The sequence below is a fragment of the Phascolarctos cinereus genome, unplaced genomic scaffold (genome assembly GCF_003287225.1).
Source record: "Phascolarctos cinereus isolate Bilbo 61053 unplaced genomic scaffold, phaCin_HiC Scaffold_9;HRSCAF=440, whole genome shotgun sequence".
In the NCBI taxonomy this organism is placed as follows: domain Eukaryota; kingdom Metazoa; phylum Chordata; class Mammalia; order Diprotodontia; family Phascolarctidae; genus Phascolarctos; species Phascolarctos cinereus.
In genome coordinates, this window is record NW_027556402.1 from 204,130,094 (window position 1) to 204,150,232 (window position 20,139).

General features: G+C 39.5%; 1 protein-coding gene across 1 annotated transcript in view; it reads left to right on the plus strand.

Moving 5' to 3' along the window:
* The window catches only part of GAK (cyclin G associated kinase), a 125,955-nt gene that overhangs the window by 15,757 nt on the left and 90,059 nt on the right, over window positions 1–20,139 (plus strand). Inside the window, 6 exon segments of the mRNA XM_021005273.2 lie at window positions 4,443–4,504; window positions 6,148–6,207; window positions 8,738–8,852; window positions 13,319–13,461; window positions 16,470–16,595; window positions 19,889–19,978. Coding sequence (XP_020860932.1) covers window positions 4,443–4,504; window positions 6,148–6,207; window positions 8,738–8,852; window positions 13,319–13,461; window positions 16,470–16,595; window positions 19,889–19,978 — 596 coding nt within the window.

Genomic DNA, 20,139 nt, shown 5'->3' on the forward strand with positions numbered 1-20,139 from the left:
GTGGTATCCTAATCAAATTTGATGATGACACAAAGCTGGGAGGAATTGCAAATGTGTACTGGATGACAACATAATGATTCAGAAAGGTCTTGTTCAGCTAGCACAGTGAGCTAAATCTAATAGGATGCAATTAATAGGAATAAAGTCATACTTGAGCTTAAAAAATTGACTAAACAAATATGAGATGGGGAGCTGTGGTTAGCAGAATATTTGAAAGAGATCTTGGCGTTTTAGTGGGCAGCAGGTTGTGTATGAGTCAGTAGTGTCACATGACAGCCAAAAAGTCAATTATTGACAATTGGAGTAGCATTGAGGATAGCTTCCAGGGTAAGGAGTTGATAGTTTCTCTGTAGTCTGCCTTGGTCAGAGCACATCTGTAGTACTTTGTTCTGTTTTGGGTACCACAATTTAAGAAGGACATCAGTAAACTGGGAAGTGTCTAGAAGACCATCAGAATGGTGAAGGGCCAAAAGTCTGTGCCATACGAGAATGAGTTGAAGAAACTGGGGATGTTTAGCCTTGAGAATACTAAAGGGAGGAGGGACATGATAAATATTTAAAGATTTCTTTTATAGAAGGGGGATAGAGACATGTACTGTGAGGCCCCAGAGCAGAACCAGGAGCAGTGGATGAAAGATGCAGAGAGACAGATTTAGGTTTGATGCCAAGAAAAACAACCAAAGAATAAGTTGTCCCAAAGCACTCTCTTCTGTAGTAGGGAGTTCTCTCTCATTGTGGTTCTTCTCGCAGGCAGTGGATAGATCACTTTGCTGGATATGTTGTAGTGTTGTTGTTTTTTTTTTTTTGAGGGGAGTGGTGATGGTGGTGCAGGTTGGAGTAGATGGCTGCTGAGTTCCATTCCAACTCAGAAATTCTGTGATTCTGTGATAACTTCCCGATTGGGATGTTGAAAATCTCCTATTAAAAAAAAAAGAAAAAAGAAAATCTATAAATAATTTTTGTGTTAACTAATGCTCAGAAAATTTGAATAACCTGTAATCCTTTGTATTTTAGAACCAATACTTATTCTGCTTCCCATTTTGTGTTTTGAATGTTTTATTTTAGAATCCTGGTTTTAAAATTCTGTTATCTGGATAGCTAAACCTGTCTGCATTCTTTTTTTATTCAATTAATAAGTAATTATTAATTGCTTGTTATGTGCTGTGTACAGTGCTAGACCCAGAGGATGAAATTAAAAAACATGAAAGAACCTCTCCTCTCAAAGACCTTATGTTCCAGTGGGAGGTGGTGGGCAGAGTAGATGTATACATATAGCAGAGTACATATAAAGAGGAGAAAACACAAAGGAATGCAGATTAGTTAAATGTGAGGTAGTTTGGGAATGAAGGTGCTTATAATTGGGGGATGAAGAAAGGCTTCACATATCAGATGGTGTTTTGAAGGAGAGGCGTAAAGGTGAGGAAAAAGTACATCCCACATATGTGAGAGGAGTAGTGCAAATGCAAGGAGGGGGCTAATGGAGTGTTCCACTGAGGGACAGAGAGAAGGCCAGTTCAGGGAGGCTGGGAAGACAGATCATGGTCAGGGCTGGGAAAGTCTTTCTAAGCTAAACAGGGTTTACATCTTATCCTAGGGAGGCTCTGGAGTTTATTGAGTAGAGGAGTGACATGGTCAGATCTTTGTTTATGGAAATCACTTTGGGAACAGTGGGTAGAATGGACTGGAATGGCGAGGGAACTGAGACAGGGAGAACGATTAGGAGGTCATTGTAAAAAAAAAATCTAGACCAGAACACAGCTGTCATGATCGAACTTACTGGATACATTACAAAATCATGTTGTTCAACCTCAGTTGGGCCTTCACTGCAGCAGTTCTTTTATTCTTTCTTAACTGATTCCCTGACTCAGTTCCTAGAAACTCTTTCTTCAAGTCTCCCATACCACCACATGCCTGCTCCTTCTCCAGCTGAGGACCATGCTTTTTCTTTTACTGGGAAAATTGAGGCTATTTGAAGTTAGCTTCCTCATCTCCAGTTCTCTTTATCTCAGAAAACAAAAACAATAACAAAAAAACCCTTGACATTATCTCCCACTCTCTTTTCCTTTTCCCAGGCTCAGACAAAAAGGTAGCCCTTTTTCTTGCCAAGGTCAGCATGTCTGCTACCATCTTCTTCAGAAGATTACCACCTCAATGATCTTTTATCTTTCTCTAATATTTAACTTATCCCTGTCTGTTGGTTCTGTCTTTACTGCCTTCAAACATGTCCAGGTCTGCTACAGCCTGTTAAACCTTCAATAACCTGTACCATCCTAAACTCTTAGCAGTTTGATTTCTGACCTAATTGTCTCATCAGTTACCACTGTATCCTTCCTGCCCAAACAGATGATCTTTTCGTAGTCCTTATCCTGCTTTACCAGTTTGCTGCATTTGACAGTGTCGCCCATTCTGTCTCCCTGCACCCCTTCCTTATTCTCTCCTGCTTCTCCTTGTAGCCCTCTCCTTGACTCCTGTCTTTGTTTCCTTATCCAGGTTCTGCCCCACTAGCTGTGGATGTTGCCCCAGGTTTTGCTCTGGGTGGTGTTCTCTTTCTGTCTCTGTTTCTCTTTGTCTCTGTCTGTGTCTCTGTCTGTCTCTGTCTCTCTCTTGGCTGTTCTGCTTCCACGGGTTTAACCATCTTTTCTGTGCAGGTGACTCCCAAATTTATGTGGCCAGCTTCTGTCTCTCCATTGAGCCTCACTCCCACCCATGTCACCAAGTGTCTATTGGACATTTCAGGCTGGATCTCCCAGAGACATCTCAAATTCAATACATAACAAAACTGAACGTAGTTATCTTTCCTTCAAGCCCTTCCTTCTTATAGACTTCCCTGTTTTTGCTTAAGGCATCACTATCCTTCCAGTCTGTTTTTTTAATTTTGGTATCATCACAGAATCCTTATTCTTCTTCCTTCCACACATCTAGACAGTTGTCAGATCTTGACATTTCTACCTCCACGATATCTCTTACATCTAGTACCTTCTCTCTACTCATATAATCACCACCTCAGTTTCATCAGTCAATCAGTAAGAATTTATTAAGCACTTATGTGCCTTGCATTGTGCTAGGGCTGGTGATACAAGTACAAAGAATGAAACAATGTGTACTCACCAGGGCCTTATGTTTTAATGAGGGGAACAAGAATTACGTGCATAAAATACAGCCTAAAGGTGAAGTAGGTCAATACCACTAGATACAAAATAGGTAACACAAGGAAGTTGGCACAGCAGGAAAAGCTTCCTGAAGTTAGCTGCTCAGTGGAGAAATCAGGGAAAGGCAAGGAGAGAGGGTGAAAGAGACCTGAGTGGAGGAGAGAAGGTTTGGAATAGGGAATCACTTCGGGAGAAATGAAAGGGCTGAGCTTTGCTTCTTCGAAGTTGGCTGATGTGAATGTGCTTGTCAATCCACTACCAGTAAAGTTGCCTTTGCTTGACAGTAGGGCTGAAGTGCCTTTTAAGCCAATCAACAAATTCTTATTAAATGTCAGTTTTGTTGGAAGCATTTTATAAGTTATAAAAAGAAATTGTGATAGAATTTCATTACAAAGTGAGAATTTTGGGAAAAATAGTAAAGCAAATGTTCACAATGATTTATAGCAACCATTGCATTGGTATAGAGCATCTGATATCAGTCAGTGGTTTTATTATTGAGGAAAAGGAAGGAGCCTAGTGGAGCCAAAAGTTCAGATTTTTATTATATTTTAATTTTTGTATGTTTTTTTTCCTTTTTTTTTTCCCAGGATGGTGCTTTTATCTGCCCCAAACTCCTACTGGTTTCTGTGTCAGTCAAATGGCATTTATTAAGGGCGGGCTGTTTGCTAGGCATTTTGCTAAACATGGAGTGTAAAGAAAGGCAAAAAGCCACACAGTCCTTGCTTTCGAGGAGCTCATGGTCTAATCAGGAAGACAACATGCAAACAGCTATGTATAGTTTATAGACATAAATTGGGGTGCTCTTAGAGGAGATTTTGGAGGACGTGGCTCCACTCTCCAATCAGGCCAGAGCTCATCTCATATATTATGTTCATTTTATTTGTTTATTTATTTAGGCGAGGCAGTGGGGTTAAGTGACTTGCCCAGGGTCACACAGCTAGTAAGTAGTATGTGTCTGAGACCAGATTTGAACTCAGGTCCTCCTGAATCCAGGGCTGGTGCTTTATCCACTGTACCACCTAGCTGCCCCTTACGTTTGTTTATAAAGTGCAAATGTGGTTCTAGAAGCTTCTACAAAATGGTTTTCTTTAAATTTCCTGAAATACTGCATAAAACTGCAATGCGTTGGTGGTTGGTGGTTTCCCTTGCCACTAGTTCAGTTTCATTTTGTTACCAGGTTCATCCATAAGTGGCAGAGCTGTGGCTGAATAGAAGCTGCCTTTACTGGTATTTTAGGCAGTGAAGCTTACTTGAAAACATAGATCTAACTTCACTTCTGTTTTAATTTTTCAGGTGGGTTTGCTTTTGTATATGAAGCTCAAGATCTTGGAAGTGGCAAAGATTATGCTTTAAAGGTAACAGTTATTTGGAAAATTAAACAATGGATTGAAAGCTGTTTTGGAATATTTACAAGCATTTCCCCAAATGAAAGAAGTCCCAAACTGGAAATGAGAAAATACCTGATATTTCTCTTTTCCCTTCTTCTTGATGTGTCCAGCACTTGAAGTTATTCTCCCTTTTCTGTGGCTGTCAGCATAGCCTTGGAGTGGACTCTGAAAGCTAATCTCTTTTAAAGCATCCTTGGGGCAGATGTGTCATGGCGTTGGGGAAGGATCTTTGGCCAGGTTACTCAGTGTTATTGCAACCAGCCTTTGTGTTCTTTTCCTTCTTTGGTTTTAATTTGACCCTAAAAGGAAATTTGTAATTCCTCACTAACAGACTCTTGTTCTTCTAAAAGGCCTCAACAGACACAGGGCAGGAGAGTGGAAAGAGTCTGTGCCTAGAAGCTGGGAAGCTCAAATTTTTATCCCTAACTAGTTTTGTGATTTAGGGCAAGTCATTTGCTCCCACTCTGAGCTGTACTCTCTAACTGTGAGAAGAAAGAGCTGGACTAGTTGATCTCTAAAGTACTCCTAGCTTTAGCCGTAGAGTTTCCTGATATGCTATATACTACCCAAGCATTTTCCATTTGGGGAGGAGCCTCCTGTTTGCTGGAGATGTGTATATTTTATGGGTAACTGGATGACGGAGCCAGCCCATTTTGTAATTTTTGTTTGGGCATCTGCAGTTTAAATGTTGTTGTTTAGTCATATCTGACTCTTCTTGATCCCATTTGGGGTGTTCTTGGCAGAGTTACTGGAGGGGTTTGCTGTTTCCTTCTCCAACTGATTTCGCAGGTGAGGAAACTGAGGCAAACAGGGTTAAGTGACTGCAGGGTTAAGTGATGTCAGGAAGACTCCTCTTTGTGAGTTCAAACCTGGCCTTAGACTACTGGCTGTGTTACCCTGGGCAAGTCATTCATCTAAATTTTATTCGTTCATTCATTCATTTGTGTATTTATTTTTTGGTGAGGCAGTTGGGGTTAAGTGACTTGCCCAGGGTTACACAGCTGGTAAGTGTCAAGTGTCTGAGGCCGGACTTGAACTCAGGTCCTCCTGAGTCCAAGACTGGAGCTCTATCCACTGTGCCACCTAGCTGTCCCATGGGCAAGTTATTTAACCCTGTTTACCTCAGTTTCCTCATCTGTAAAATGAGTTGGAGAAGGAAATGGCAAACTGCTCCAGTGTCTCTGCCAGGAAAACCCCAAATGGGGTCATGAAGAGTTGGACACTGACTTTAAAAAAAAAGACTGAACAACAACAAATTTAAATGTAGTCACTGAAAACACCTCTTTGTTGGTTTTGGTCCTTGTCCCCTTTGTAGCATCCTAGGCAGTACTTAAAGAGGTTCCTCTCTATCCAGCCATCCCCGCCCCGCCCCACCATCCCTTACTCTTTTCCTTTCTTTGTTTCCCATAATCAGCAGAAGTGTGTTTTCAAGTATCATCTGTGTCTAGTTAGAACAAAAAGTATATAATCTAAAAAGAGGTGAGTAATTCTTAAGGTAAATGGTGTTTATTCCTTAATAAGACATTTACATATTTGTACATATAAGTTAAACATGTAAACCTCAAAGAAGAAAGATCTGTCCTTTCTTTTTGTATTCTTCTATGATACAGAGGCTGCTGTCCAACGAAGAGGAAAAGAACAAAGCAATCATTCAAGAAGTTTGTTTTATGGTATCCTGTTTCTGAAGACTTTAAATGTGAAATCCGTTTATATTTTTAAGGGGCATAAAACTTGAGTTAAGTGAGGAATTACAGCCAGGCCTACTTTTACTTGGGCCGCTCACTTTAAATAGACATGCTACTTGACCTCTAGACTGTAGTTCCATAGAAAAAGAGGATTTCTCTTCCTTATTTGAAACCCAAATTCATGTTAAAATAGTTTGCAGCATTATAAATAATCTTTTTCTCAATTAAAAAAAGACAGGTATATATATTTTTTATTGTACTGATGTATATATGGTATTACTAGGCAGCTGTCATACTCTGGCTGTCCTCTTGGCACCTTTTTTGGATGTTATAATGGTTAATACTTGCCAGCTAAAACCAGGCTTGTAAGTATCTTGTCTTTCCTTCTTCTTCTTTAGCATTAGGTACTAATAATCCCTGAGTGCCCATGACCCGATGCTCTGTCAGAGATCAGAGCGTACCAAAGGCTTGGTTGCTTTCTCTTGGAGAAGCATTACTCTACAGCAGCATTATGTGTGAGCTGTATAAGATGGCTCTCTAGTTGGCTTCTGACAGAATACTGTCTTCGGGTAGAGAGTTAAGGTAGGGGCAGCTCCCCGAAGCAAACCATTTGTGCCCCTCTCATGTCTCTTCTCTCCTTCAGAATTTATTTGTTTTGTTGTGTACTGCTTGGCCTGATGTGCTTGCTTACCATTGTCTGGCTTGTTTGCCATCTTTTGTGGATTCCTTATTTGCCAAAAATAGTCCTTACTCTTTCCTGCAAAGCAGTGCTGAAAGCCCTTCTTTTCCATGAAGTCTTACCTGACTAGATAAAGTATTATTGCCTTTTTGGTTTTTTATCCCTAGTGCTGAGCACAGTGCCTTGCACACAACAGTAGGTGGAAAAGTGTAGTATACTGGAAAAAGCCTTCGAGTTGGAATCAGAGGAACTGAGTTCATATCCCATCTCTACCACTTGCTTATCTTTTCCTCTTCTGTAAAATGAGAGGGTTGGACGAGATCATTCCCCAGGATTCCCAGTGGCTCTAAATCTATGGTCCTGTGATTCTGTGTTGCCTAATAAATACTCATTTGAAAAATGGACATCTTGGACATGTCTTCACCTAGCCTCAGTTTCCTGCTTTAAAAAATGAGGGGGTTGGATTGACCCTTCCAGTCCTACATCTGACCCTGATTCTCCAAACAAATGTTTGTTAAGCACCTACTTTTTTAAAAAATTAATTTATTTTGATTTATCAACAATCACTTCCATAAGCTTTTGAGTTTTGAATTTTTCTCCCCCTCCCTCCCCATCTCCCTTCCCAAGACAGTGTGCAGTCTGATATAGGTTATACGTATACATTCCTATTAAATGTATTTTCACATTAGTGATACTGTAAGGAAGAATTAGAACCAATAGGAAGAACCACAAGAAAGAGAAAACAAAACAAAACAGAAGAAAAAAAATAGCAAATAGTATGCTTCAATCTGCATTTAGACTCCATAGTTCTTTCTTTGGATGTGGATAGCATTTTCTGTCATGAGACCTTTGGAGATGTCTTAGATCCTTGCATTGCTGAGAAGGGCTAAGTCTAAATGTTAGTCATCACACAACTTGGCTGTTACTGTGTACAACGTTCTCCTGGTTCTGCTCACTTCACTCAGCATCAGTCCATACAAGTCCTTCCAGATTTTTCTGAAGTCTGCCTGCTCATCATTTCTTATGGAACAATAGTATTCCGTTACATTTAGCCATTCCCCAATTGATGGGCATTCCCTCAATTTTCAATTCTTTTCCACCACAAAAAGAGCTGTTATAAATATTTTTGTACATGTGGGTCCTTTTCCCATTTTTATGATCTCATTGGGATACAGCCCTAGAAAAAGCATCTACTTTGTGCAGAGCACTCTTTACCCAGGGCTCTGAAAGAGACATAAAATTTAGATAAGACATAGACCCTGCTGTCAATGGAGCTTACAGCTGTTTAGAGGAATCAGGAAGAGTCATAGTTAATCAAAATATCTAATAAGCAATGTGATGTGAGGCCCAAAGGTGGGAGAGATCACTGCTTACTTGGAGAAAGGGAAGATTTTATGGATAAGGCATTTGATCTGAGCTATGCATAATTTTGCGTATTATGTCTTGGCTTTGGATTTAACTGTTGTGTGTGGACTGCATTATAACCTGCCTAACAACTGTGCCTGTCTTCTTCATAGTTAGCATCCTCACCTACTCTTTGGTGTCTGCTGGGGCTATTTTAGCCCTAATGATAGTTAACAAAATATTAATTTAATTGAAGGTGATGATCACAGATGATTGAGTACTCATTTTTTTCCTCTTTTTTCTTTTACCCTTCTATGTCTTGGGCTTCCTGCTTCCTTTTCCCCATTTTTCTCTTTCTGTTAAAATGATAGTCATAGCACTCATGGGCACATCTATATTGAAGTATGTTTTTGTCTAAAAAAACTTTTTTGGATTGTGGGTACAGATTTGTAGGCATGTCTATATATTTCCTCTTTAACAAATTGACTTCAGAAAAAACTTTCTGGACATCCTAACATTGTCCAGTTCTGCTCTGCTGCATCAATAGGAAAAGAAGAATCAGATACTGGACAAGCTGAGTTTCTTCTGCTCACTGAGCTCTGCAGAGGTAAGATTTTCCTCTTCTGTGTTTGTGATTCCTTTTTTTTTTTTGTAGTTGTAAAATACATGTGAGCATTATTAGTGCCAACCAGCTCGTCTTACAAAATGCTTAAGTATGAAAAGGCAAGTCTGGTTTGAACCTAGACTCCACTGTCTACCAAAAGAGATACTCTTCATCGGTATGCAGTTATTACAGAGAGTGTATGGAAACGTGACTCTTTCCAGAGTTAGTGTATTTAATTTACTTCTTGGTTAATGAGAGAATTTACCCTACCAACCCTCTCTTCTCACTGGGATTTTCTTTTCTTGGCTTCTCAGTGTTCATTGTTTACTTTTTGTGAAATGGTTTCCACAAATAATGCTTTAAACATTTAATTAAATGTTTCTTTTCTTTTCTTTTTTTTTTTTTTTGGTTAGGCAGTGGGGTTAAATGACTTGACCAGGGTCACACAGCTAGTAAGTGTTATGTGTCTGAGGCCGGATTTGAACTCAGGTCCTCCTGAATCCAGGGCCAGTGCTCTGTCCACTGCGCCACCTAGCTGCCCCCTAATTAAGCGTTTCTTGAGCACCTTTTTTGGGCCTCAGCAGTATATAGTTCATTAGGTGCTTTGGGGTTGCAGAGGATGAGATATGTGACCCATGCAGCCTATAGAATTGTGAGGTATTATGTTAAGGTATTGTGCCTGACCTTAGGAAGCTCGTGGGCTGCATTGTGGAGGTAAAACAAAAAGGTGGCAAGTCAGGGGCTGTGTGAACCATTAGCACTGTCCTGGAACCCTGAAGGTCAATATTTGATGATTTGTCCCTGAGGAATGTGATTGATCGGGGTGGAGTGGGCCAGAGTTGTGAATGTTTATGAAGTGATGATGTGTATGATAGTTTGGGCACATTCTCTTGCTGGAGGACTTAAATATGGACAAAAGTATATGTGTTTGGGTAGGGCTGGTGGTAGAGGGAAAGTGGGAGGCCCAGGAGGGACTAAAACTCTCTTTGACACTTTTTCTGCAGCTGTACAGTTGTTTCTGTCCTGACTCTTTGTGACCCCATTTGAAGTTTTCTTGGTAAAGATACTGAATGGTTTGCCATTTCCTTCTCTAGCTCATTTTTATTGTTGAGAAAACTGAGGCAAATAGTGTTAAATGACTTGCCTGTGGTTACATAGCTAGTAAGTGTGTGAGGATGGATTTGAATTCATGAAGAGTCGTCTTCCTGACTTCAGGCCCAGCACTCTATCCACTGTGCCACCTAGCTGCCCTTATAGCTCTTTCCACCTTGGTGCTAATAATCACAACTCATTTTTATAATGTCCTTTCTTATAACACTGTGAAGTTGGTTGTGAAATTGTTATTATATCTATTTTGTAGATGGGAAAAATGAGCCTTAGGAGGGGCTAAGTACTTTATTATATCGTTATTCAGTATTATAAATGGTATTAGAATGTAGTCCTGTGACTACTCTTCCCACTATACTATTCTGGCTCTGATATATGTATATACCTGTGCCTGATTTTCATAGTGAAATGTTTATGTGCTTTTCTGGAAATCGAATCTATCCATTTCTCCCCACTCAAATGGCGGACACTCTAGTTCAGGTCCTAATTATTTCTTGCCTGAGATATTTCGGTAGCTTCCTAATTCATCTCCATGCCTCAAGTCTTTCCCGTCTCCTTTTTCCCCTCTATGAGGCAGCTGGTGGGGCAGTGACTAGAGTGTGGGGTCAGAAGACGTGAGCTCAAATCCAGGCTCTGGCACTTACTAGCTGCTTGATCCTGGGCAAGCCATTTCACCTCAGTTTCCTTATCTGTAAAATGGGGGTAATAGTCTCTATCTCTCAGCACCAACCTCAGGGTTGTTATGAGCCTCAAATGAGATAATATTTGTAAAGTATTTAGTGTGGTATCTGGCATATAATAAGCCTTATATAAATGCCCTGTCCTTTCTTCCTACCACCCTCTTTCCCTTCCTCCCTCCTCCAATCTATCCTCCACATGACTAACTGCCTGAGTGATGTTCTAAAGTAAACTTTGACCATGTCACTCTTCTGCTCAGTAAATTCTAGTAACTCCTTTTTATCTCTAAGGTACAAACTCCTTTGTTTGGCATTTAAGACCCTTCACAGTCTTGCTTCATGCTATTTTCGCAGGCTTACTGCATATTTCTTCCCTTTGTGAGCTCTACCATTCAGCTGACCTGGCCATTTTGGTGTTCCTCACACCTGACATTCCATCTTCCATTTCCATTTCTTTGCATAAGTTGTTCTCTGTGTCTGGAATGAACTCTCTTCTTACCTTTGTGCCTCAGAATTCTGAATTTCCTTCGAATTTCAGTGGAAACAACCCCTTCTACATGAGGCATTTCCTGATGACCTGAGCTATAAGTGTCTCCCTTACCATCCTGTTGCCTTCTGTGATATTATGTATGTTGTGTCTACACACACACACACACACACACACACACACACACACACACACACACACGCATACATACATATATATGTATATGGGGGCAGAGACTTTCATATTTATCTTTATATTCTTGGCATATGATAGATGCTTAATGTTTGTGGATGGTTTGGTCCTACAGAAGGCAGAATGAAGGACTAACTAAAGACCTCTCGAGTTGTTTTCTTCACAGTCTCATCTGTTCCTACCACCCGACCTTTCTAACAACCAAATTCATAAAAACAGCCCTTTTAAAATCAGTCACATTTGAAAGTGTTCAGAGAGGGATGCACTTAAAAGTGAAGTTAGACATTTAGCTGACTATTAGACCCCTAGAGTGTGTGGGGGAGGGGGAAGGAAGGGAAAAGGAAAAGGAAGTGTGATATCAGCATTATTCTAGAACCCCCCCTTTTTTTTTAGAGAACTGTGATTTTTTTCCCATCAGCCTAGAATATAGCTATGCTTTCATGGAATTAAAGACACTAGTTGTCTAGCCTGCTGACTTCATGACTAGCACTTTTGCAAAGTGCTTACATTTATGTTATCTTGGTTGCTTCCACATAAGTGGTATAAGTAGTATTTTCTTCATTTTATAGATAGTAGCTTAAGATTCAGTGCAATTAGCGCAGCTAGGTGGTGCAGCAGATAGAGCGCTGGCCCTGAAGTAGAGGAGGACCTGAGTTTAAATGTGGCCTCAGACCAAACATTTGACACTTACTAGCTGTGTGATCCTGGGCAAGTCACTTAACCCCAATTGCCTAAAGATAATTAAAAAGATTCAGTGCAATTAAGTGACTTCATTGTAGCTTACAACCAGGAAGTGCTTGTACTGGAACTCAAATTCAGATCTTGGTATCTTTTCTCTTTCCACTAGACAATACAGTATTGCCTCAACTAGATTACTGAATTTCTGGTACCAACTGTATCTTCGCAGATTGCTACACTTAGTAGGGCTTACACATAGCAGGTGCTCAAGAAGTTGCTTGCTTTTTATTTACCTAGGACTGTTGCACTAGGAAAGCAAAACTGACTTTCTGCTTTTATAAGTACTCATGGGAGATCATTTTTAGCATTCTGAAAACTATAAGATACAGAAAACATTTTTAGCCAGTTTAATTGTGGTGATTTTTTAGTTCACTGATAGAATTCTCTTTTAATGAACTTATGCTTGACATGTTGTATCTTAACCTCGTTGAAACTGAAACCCAGGAAAGAGTAGAGATCAGCTGCTTCTGCTGCCACATTTGTAGATGAGGAAGCTGAAGCTGAGAGGTTGTGATTTGCCCATGGCTGTACACTTAGCTGTAGGGCATTGATCTAATGCATCTATTATATAGACAGTCCATATTATTATCTGAAACTAGGCCAGGTTGTGTGATTTGCCTAAGGTTGTAGGCTTAGCTATAGGGCATAGACCTAACGTAGCTTATGTAGATAGATTATATAGCTAGATAGAGATCAGTGTATTGCTAGAGGGTATAGATGAGCTATGTTTAAAAAAATATTCAGAGGCAAATTCTGCCCTTCTACATGTCCAGTGCTGTTTCACTTCCATGTCTTGCTTACGTTATTCTCTATGCTCTTTTCCTTTTTAAGTACTCTTTTTAAGAGTAAACTTCCCCTGACTCCTACAGGTATTATTGTTCCTTCTTTTTCCATATGCCTCACATCATACTTGGTTTGTGACTCACTAGTATACTTAAAGATGATTTTATATTAGTTTTATATGCATATATATGTGTATGTATATATTTGCAGTACTCTCATAGACTAGATTGTGAGCTCCATGAGGGCAGGGATCACATCTTATTAAATCTTTGTATTTCCCCTAGTGCTTAGCTTTGTTATTGCCTGTGTAGTAGTAGGCACTTAAATACATATTGAAGTTAGAAGTGACTAGATAGAACTTGTAGGGCTGTAAAATAAAAAGGGAGGCAGTAAGTTATATCTGACATCTTCATTTTCTAGGAAATGCTATGTGGGATTCCCATTTGCATAGTGATGTAAATTAAATTGACTGTCTTTTATAATAGGGCAGCTGGTGGAATTCTTAAAGAAAGTTGAATCCAAAGGCCCTCTCTCCTGTGACACGGTTTTGAAGATATTTTATCAGACATGCAGAGCAGTACAACATATGCATAAACAGAAGCCCCCTATAATCCATCGGGATCTCAAGGTACATACAGCATTCAAAAATCGGTGATGCTGAAGATTGTTATCAAGGGAGATTCTTCTTTCTCTGTGGTTTTTTACAAAAAGGTTAAATGTTTTTAGTGATGCTTTGTTCATCTTCAAGGCATTGAAAAATGAAGGATTGCACAGAAATAAATTTGCCAGATAACTGAAGCTTATCCTTTACAATTCTGAAATTAATTTAGTTTTTAGCCAATTTTAATATATTCCTAAAATATATTACGTGCTTCCTGTCTTCATTCTTCAGTGGCTCTTTTGAATATAATACAAACTTTTCTTGATTGTTCTGGGTCATAATTTATAAACTTCCATAATTATATTGTACAATAATAAAGCAGTAAATTCTTTTGGGGCTTATGAGAAACATGGGATTATTTGTGTCTGCATTAAATATTCCTGCCCTACATTTATAGTTCATAGGGCTAGCGAATGTACCTGTGATTTCATGGGTAGTGAGAATTCCTGGATGAGGAACCTGTGTCAGTGCAGCGTGGCCCCATCTCTTCCACTTCTAGTTGAAGAGAGCTGCCTGTTGCCCTGCTGAGAGACCTGCTTTGCCCAGGGTAAAAGGGGGAACTTGAACCCTCATCTTGCTGGCTCTGGAGCCACTTCTCAGTTCACCCTGCTATAGTCTGTAAGCTCCTTGGGAGGAGGGATCTTTTCAGTCCTTGTATTGATATTCCCAGTGCCCAGCACAATGACTGGAACATAGAAAGCACTTAACAAATGCTTGCTGATAGATCAGTAGTTTATCATTCATTCCTGTTCTTCAGTTTCCTGTCTGTTCTTTGAGCTGCTGTTCTTTGCTTTCTTTGAAATTCTTTCCCATCTGCTTTCTTCTTGGTTGGAGCAGGCAGTTTTCTGCTGAGGCTGGGAGATAGGCTGGATACCTGCCTACCGAGGGTCCTTTTGTTTCTTCAGGCTTCTCTTTTTCCTGCTGGGGTTTTAGATAATTTCCTGGTCTTCAGCTCTCTCCAGCTTCTCTGTTTGCCTTACTATGTACTGATATACTTTGTTTTTAGCTTTTTGCTATTTTAGAACCAAGGAGTCCATTCCACATTCAGCGTATTCCTTACGAGCACCATTGTCCTCTGTATCATCTCAAAACTCCAAGTCATTTAAACCGCTATGTGCCATCACTCCAGCTGTCTCTGCTAACACTTTATTCTTATTCACCTCTTTACCAGCAAGCACTCATTCTCCACTTGTCTATTTTCTTTTGGTCTCTTTAAATGAATGCTCAGGCCATCAGTCACTTTAGACAGTTCTAAACAGAAATGCTTTATTTAGAATGGCAAACTGGTGGGTCTCTGCTTAGTGGACCAGGAAGACTGTTTAGGCGATACTGTAACCTGTTTGGTGGCAAGGGAAACTGGGGACCATATTGCTGTGTACTCCATGAGAGGAACCTGGAAGCAGGCCTACATTTGCCTTTATAGAGGCCTGTACTCTGCGTCCTCTGAATACTTTTTTTTGAAAGAGATTTTGTCTTTAAATGGGCCTGGCGTGTACAAAATGTGACCAAGTTTCTCTCATGTTTTTGTACTTCTTAGTCTGATAGTATTTTTGTTGTGAAGAAGGTACAAAAGACTTTAAATTCAGGTATTGGAGGCTAATTGAAAAAAATTTTATTTGTACATTTTAACTAGAATCTGAAGTATGTTTACATTCTGTGTTTAATTTTTTTTGTGTACCTCTCTGGAGTTCATGATAGGTGTCACTGCTGACTAAAGGAACAGCAGTAAATGTACTATATTGTCATTTCCCAAATAATATTTGTTGACTGCCACCTTAGGCTTTTTGACCTCTTTAAAATGGAGTGAGAGTATTTTAGGAAGAGCCATATTGGAGAGATCTTAGATGCATTTTACTGAATTGTATCTCACATTCCTCTAAATCTTAATGTTTTGTGTGGTGGTCAGGTGTGGCTGTTTCCTATATCACCTCAGACCCTTTATTCCATACATCTGGGGCATTTCCTCCAGGACGCATAGGTGGAGTTGTATCTTTGTCCCAGTTTTCTCCTGTCTTTTCTTTCCTTACAGAGCATAAAGAAATAGTATCAGGTCTTCCCTTCTTTTCCTTCTCTTCTTACTCAGCATAGCTAAGCCTTCAGGTAGTTTAGGTTTGTTCACCTTTTGCTTTGTCCTAGAGGCCACCATTTGCGGGGAAAAGTTCTCCTTCCTTCCTAATGTCCCCTTCCTTCCTAATGTCCCCTTCCTTCCTAATGTCCCCCAAGGACTGTTTTTTACTCTTGCATTCTCAGTGCATCATCATGTTCTCCCGCACTGGAGAGGGATCATGATGAAATTTCTAAGAGTTCAGAACTGAGATAGTTTTTTTTTCTCTGACTTCAGGTATGCTTCTGGAAGAAAGGAGATTTATTTTGGAGGGAGAGCATATCTAAAAATTCGGGAAGAAGCACCTCTTATTTTAGGGAGAGGAAAATTTTTAGTGTCATTATAGAGTCGCTCTAGATTATCTGTTTTCAAAAACTAAGGTCCGTTTGACATTTTGACCAAGCTTTTCCTCTTGGTTGAAAGAAGTGAAATTCCAGAGATCCAGCGTATTGCCTTCTTTTCCCTCTTGACTCTTTTCTCTGCCATGGCAACATTTAGTTTCATGTCCCACCCGATAGCTGCACAGCTTGTAGTTCTCCTGTGTGTGACCAGGCCTCCCCCTTGTTCACATACACCACCTTGGGGTGGCAGAGCTGTTTCAGCTTCAGACCAGATTGTCTGTCAGTGGCTTTCCGGATTTTTCTATAAACGTTAGCTGTTACTATTCTTCTGTAGATGTGCTCTTGGTCAGCAACTAGGCCTAGAGTATGGCTCTCTGAAGGGAATGAGGCAAAGGTGGCTTCCCAGATGTCAGCAGTATAGCACAATTATTTTAAAAGTTGGTATGATTTAATTTAATTTACATTTTCTGAGTTATAATTTATCATGTTCCAATTTCATAAGTACTTAAGATATTTATAAAAATTTACAGGTTGAAAACATGCTGATTAGTAACCAAGGAACAATTAAACTGTGTGATTTTGGCAGTGCTACAACTGTGTCACATTATCCTGACTACAGCTGGACTGCTCAGAAGAGAGCAATGGTTGAAGAAGAGGTAAGAAATTATAATGGAATCTTAAATATTGGTCCATTGACAAATAGAGGAAGAAAGGTTGCATGTAAAAAAAAATTTGTGATAGTTTCTTATTGCCTTAATTGCCCATTCTACCCAAACAGTGATTTAAACAATTTCGTATGGAATTAACCCAAATATGACTGCAGAATTATAGGGCTGCCATTTTAACAAATCTAGCCTATGATTGTGAATGTCTAGAAAGGGAAACTCTGATAACAGAGAGCTAGCCAGTCTTCATTAAGAACAGATCATGCTAAACTAAACTTATTTACTGTTTTGACAGTGTTACTAAACTGGTAGATAAGGAGAAAGCTGAAGATATGGTTTAACTGGATTTTAGCAAACCATTTGATGCAGTCTTTCATACTATTAAAATTAAATGAATTTGGAACTAGTCGACTGAATAGTAGTCATTAATTGTTTGATGTCTGTGTGGGAGAAAGACCAGTAGACTGCCTCGGGGACCTGTGCTGGGTCTGTGCTGTTAAACAGCTTTATCAGTGATGTAGAGAAAGGCATAGGTGACTTAATTAATAGATTTGTAGATGATCCAAAGCTAAGAGGGAGAGTTCACATGTTGGATGACAGAGTCAAGATCCAAAAAGGTCTTGACAGGTTAGAACATTAAACTGAAGTGAATCAAATAAAATTTAATAGTGATAAATGGAAAGCTTTAAACTTGGGTTCAGAAAATTGGCTTAAGAAGGGGGAAGTATGGCTAGCAAGCAGTTTGAGAAAGATTTGGCGGTTTTCTTGTACTATAAGTCACAAAAGCTAATTTGTTCTCTGGGTTCAGTAAGAGAGGCAAAGGGCCCGGGAATAAGGACAGAAAGGCAGTGGAGTCCAGAGGGACTCATGATGAAATAGGCTGCCACCCATTTCCACAGAGAGGCAGTGGACTCAGTGCAGATTGAGACTTTTTTTTGGGAGATGCCTAATGTGGGGATCTGTTTTGCTTGACTAAACAGGTTTGTACCATTTTTTTTTTGCGTTTTTTTCCCCCAGTTACATATACAAATGTTTAAACATTCATTTTAAAAAATTTTGAGTTTCAAATTCTCACCCCTCCCATTGAGAAGGCAAGTAATTTGATATAGGTTATACATAGTTATGCAAAATATATTTCCATATTAGTCATGTTGTGAAAGAAAACACAGACCCCCCCAAAAAAACCCAATCCTAAGAAAATTTTTTTTTAAGGCAACTGGGGTTAAGTGACTTGCCCAGGGTCACACAGCTAGTAAGTGTCAGGTGTTTGGTCTGAGGCCAGATTTGAACTCAGGTACTCCTGATTTCAGGGCCGGTGCTCTATCCACTGCGCCACCTAGCTGCCTCTGAAAATTTTTAAAAGTAGAAAAAGCATGCTTTGATCTGCACTCAGACTTTATCAGTTCTTTCGCAGGAATTAGATAGCATTTTTCATCATGGGTCCTTTGAAATTGTGTGGGATCCTTGTATTGTTGAGACGATCTAATACATAATTCTCAATACGTTCTTTCTGTTATCTCCAATTTACCTTGTATATATCTTGTTTGTATGTACTGTTTGCATGTTATCTCTTGCAGGTGGTAGTGAGGGAGAAGTCTGTTTCCTTTTTTTGGGGGGGGGATGCTATTAATATTCCCAGTAATTGGATTAGCAGTGTATGTGGCTGTTTTTCCTGTTCTTTGAGATCTAAAACTGTTCTAATACTTGAGAGATCTGAGATAAGTACCCTAACATGTAGGGTGTACATATAATGAGAGCAAATTTTACCTCCTAAAACAACCATTATTATTGAAGGCTTTATTTTGTTCTATTCAGTCAAATGGTTTTTCAGAACTACTGAATAACAGAGCAAACACAGTTGGATCTTATATTTTCTGTCAGTGATATGATATGGTCTGGATGGTCCCAAACCACAAACTACAAAATCTGACAATTCTTGAATGTTTAAATGCACTTTACATGCATTGCTCATTTAATCCCCACAGCATTCTTAGGAGGGTAGGTAGTACATGCTTTATTACCATAGTGTTTTTAGGTAAGGAAGCAGGCTTTTAGAACTTAAGTGACCCAAAAAGCGAAATATACCTGAAAGTATTTGAAGACAGCTAGGTGTTCAGTGGATAGAGTGCTAGGCCTGGAGTCAGGAAGACCTGAGTTCACATGTGTCCTCAGACACTTACTATCTGTGTGACCTTGGGCAAGTCACTTAACCCTTTTTACCTCAGTTTCCTCATCTGTAAAGTGGTCTGGAGAAGGAAGTGGCAAATCCCTCCAGTATCTTTGCCAAGAAAACTCCAAATGAGGAGGTCATGAGAGTCAGACATGACTGAAATGACTGAACAACAAAAATTTGAAGACATGTTATTCTCTTACATATTTTAAAGTAGAACACCATTGCTATAAAACTTTTCTTTGTAGAGCGTGTACTGCAACCTGAATCCTCTTCCCATTCTGAGGAACATTAAAGTTAATAAGGTTTTATTATACTTATTAGTAGTAATTTAATAAATGTTAATTTTAATTTATTTGAGGTAGGTGCCTTTAATGAATTGCCAAAAATACATATTTTGGCTTGCTTCTAGGTTTCATTCATTATCTTTTCCCTTACACACCCGTAGTTTATACTTAAAGCCACGTTAATAAAGTAAAGCCCAAATTTGGTCAGTGGGAAGTTGTGCTCTGCTCCAGCTTTGAGAGTTTGGTAGTTGCACGTTTTCAACTGCCCCCTGTTCCAATAAAGACACTGAGGTAGAGTAGAAGATTGCTGGTTTGGGAGGCGGGAGCCTGGGCTCCAGGAAGAGGCAGGAGCCTGGACTCCAGTTTGGACTCGGATACCTGTCAGCTTTGTGACTCTGGGCAAAGTATTGCACCTCTGCAAGCCTCAGATTCTTCATTTGTAAAGTGATGGCATTCTTACCATCTTCTTGTTAGGAGTAACGGAAGCAGCCCCAGTGTACTTACTGGCAGCAGTCTAGGCCTGAGATTCATAGATGCACGTTCAAACAGAAGAGTACTTGACTGTTTATGTAATTTGCCTTGGTGTTTATTTTTATTATAAACTTAGTAGAAATAAAATGAATGATTGTAAAGATTGATGACCCTATAGTGAAAAATAATAGTACAAGCCTGAACATGAACAAAGAAAGGTCTGGACTAATTGGAAAATGAGAAACTCCCTAGGCTAAGGACTCTTTCATTTTGTTAGGGTCATTTTTTAGAAATTAAGATGTTATTTTTTGTGTAATTTTGCCTGTAGAGAATGAAATGTTTGAATTTGTCCATAGATCACAAGGAATACAACACCAATGTACAGGACACCAGAAATAATAGACTTATACTCGAACTTTCCAATTGGTGAAAAGCAGGATATTTGGGTAAGAACTGCTGTTCCTTCATTTGAATGGGTGCCTAGAAGGCAGCACTAGAATAATTTTGATGTTTGTGTTCCCATGACATTTGAGTTGTTATAAAGCAGCTGCATGTTTCCTTATGTCCGTGTGAGTACACAAGTGAGGATGAGATTTGGGGTTGTATC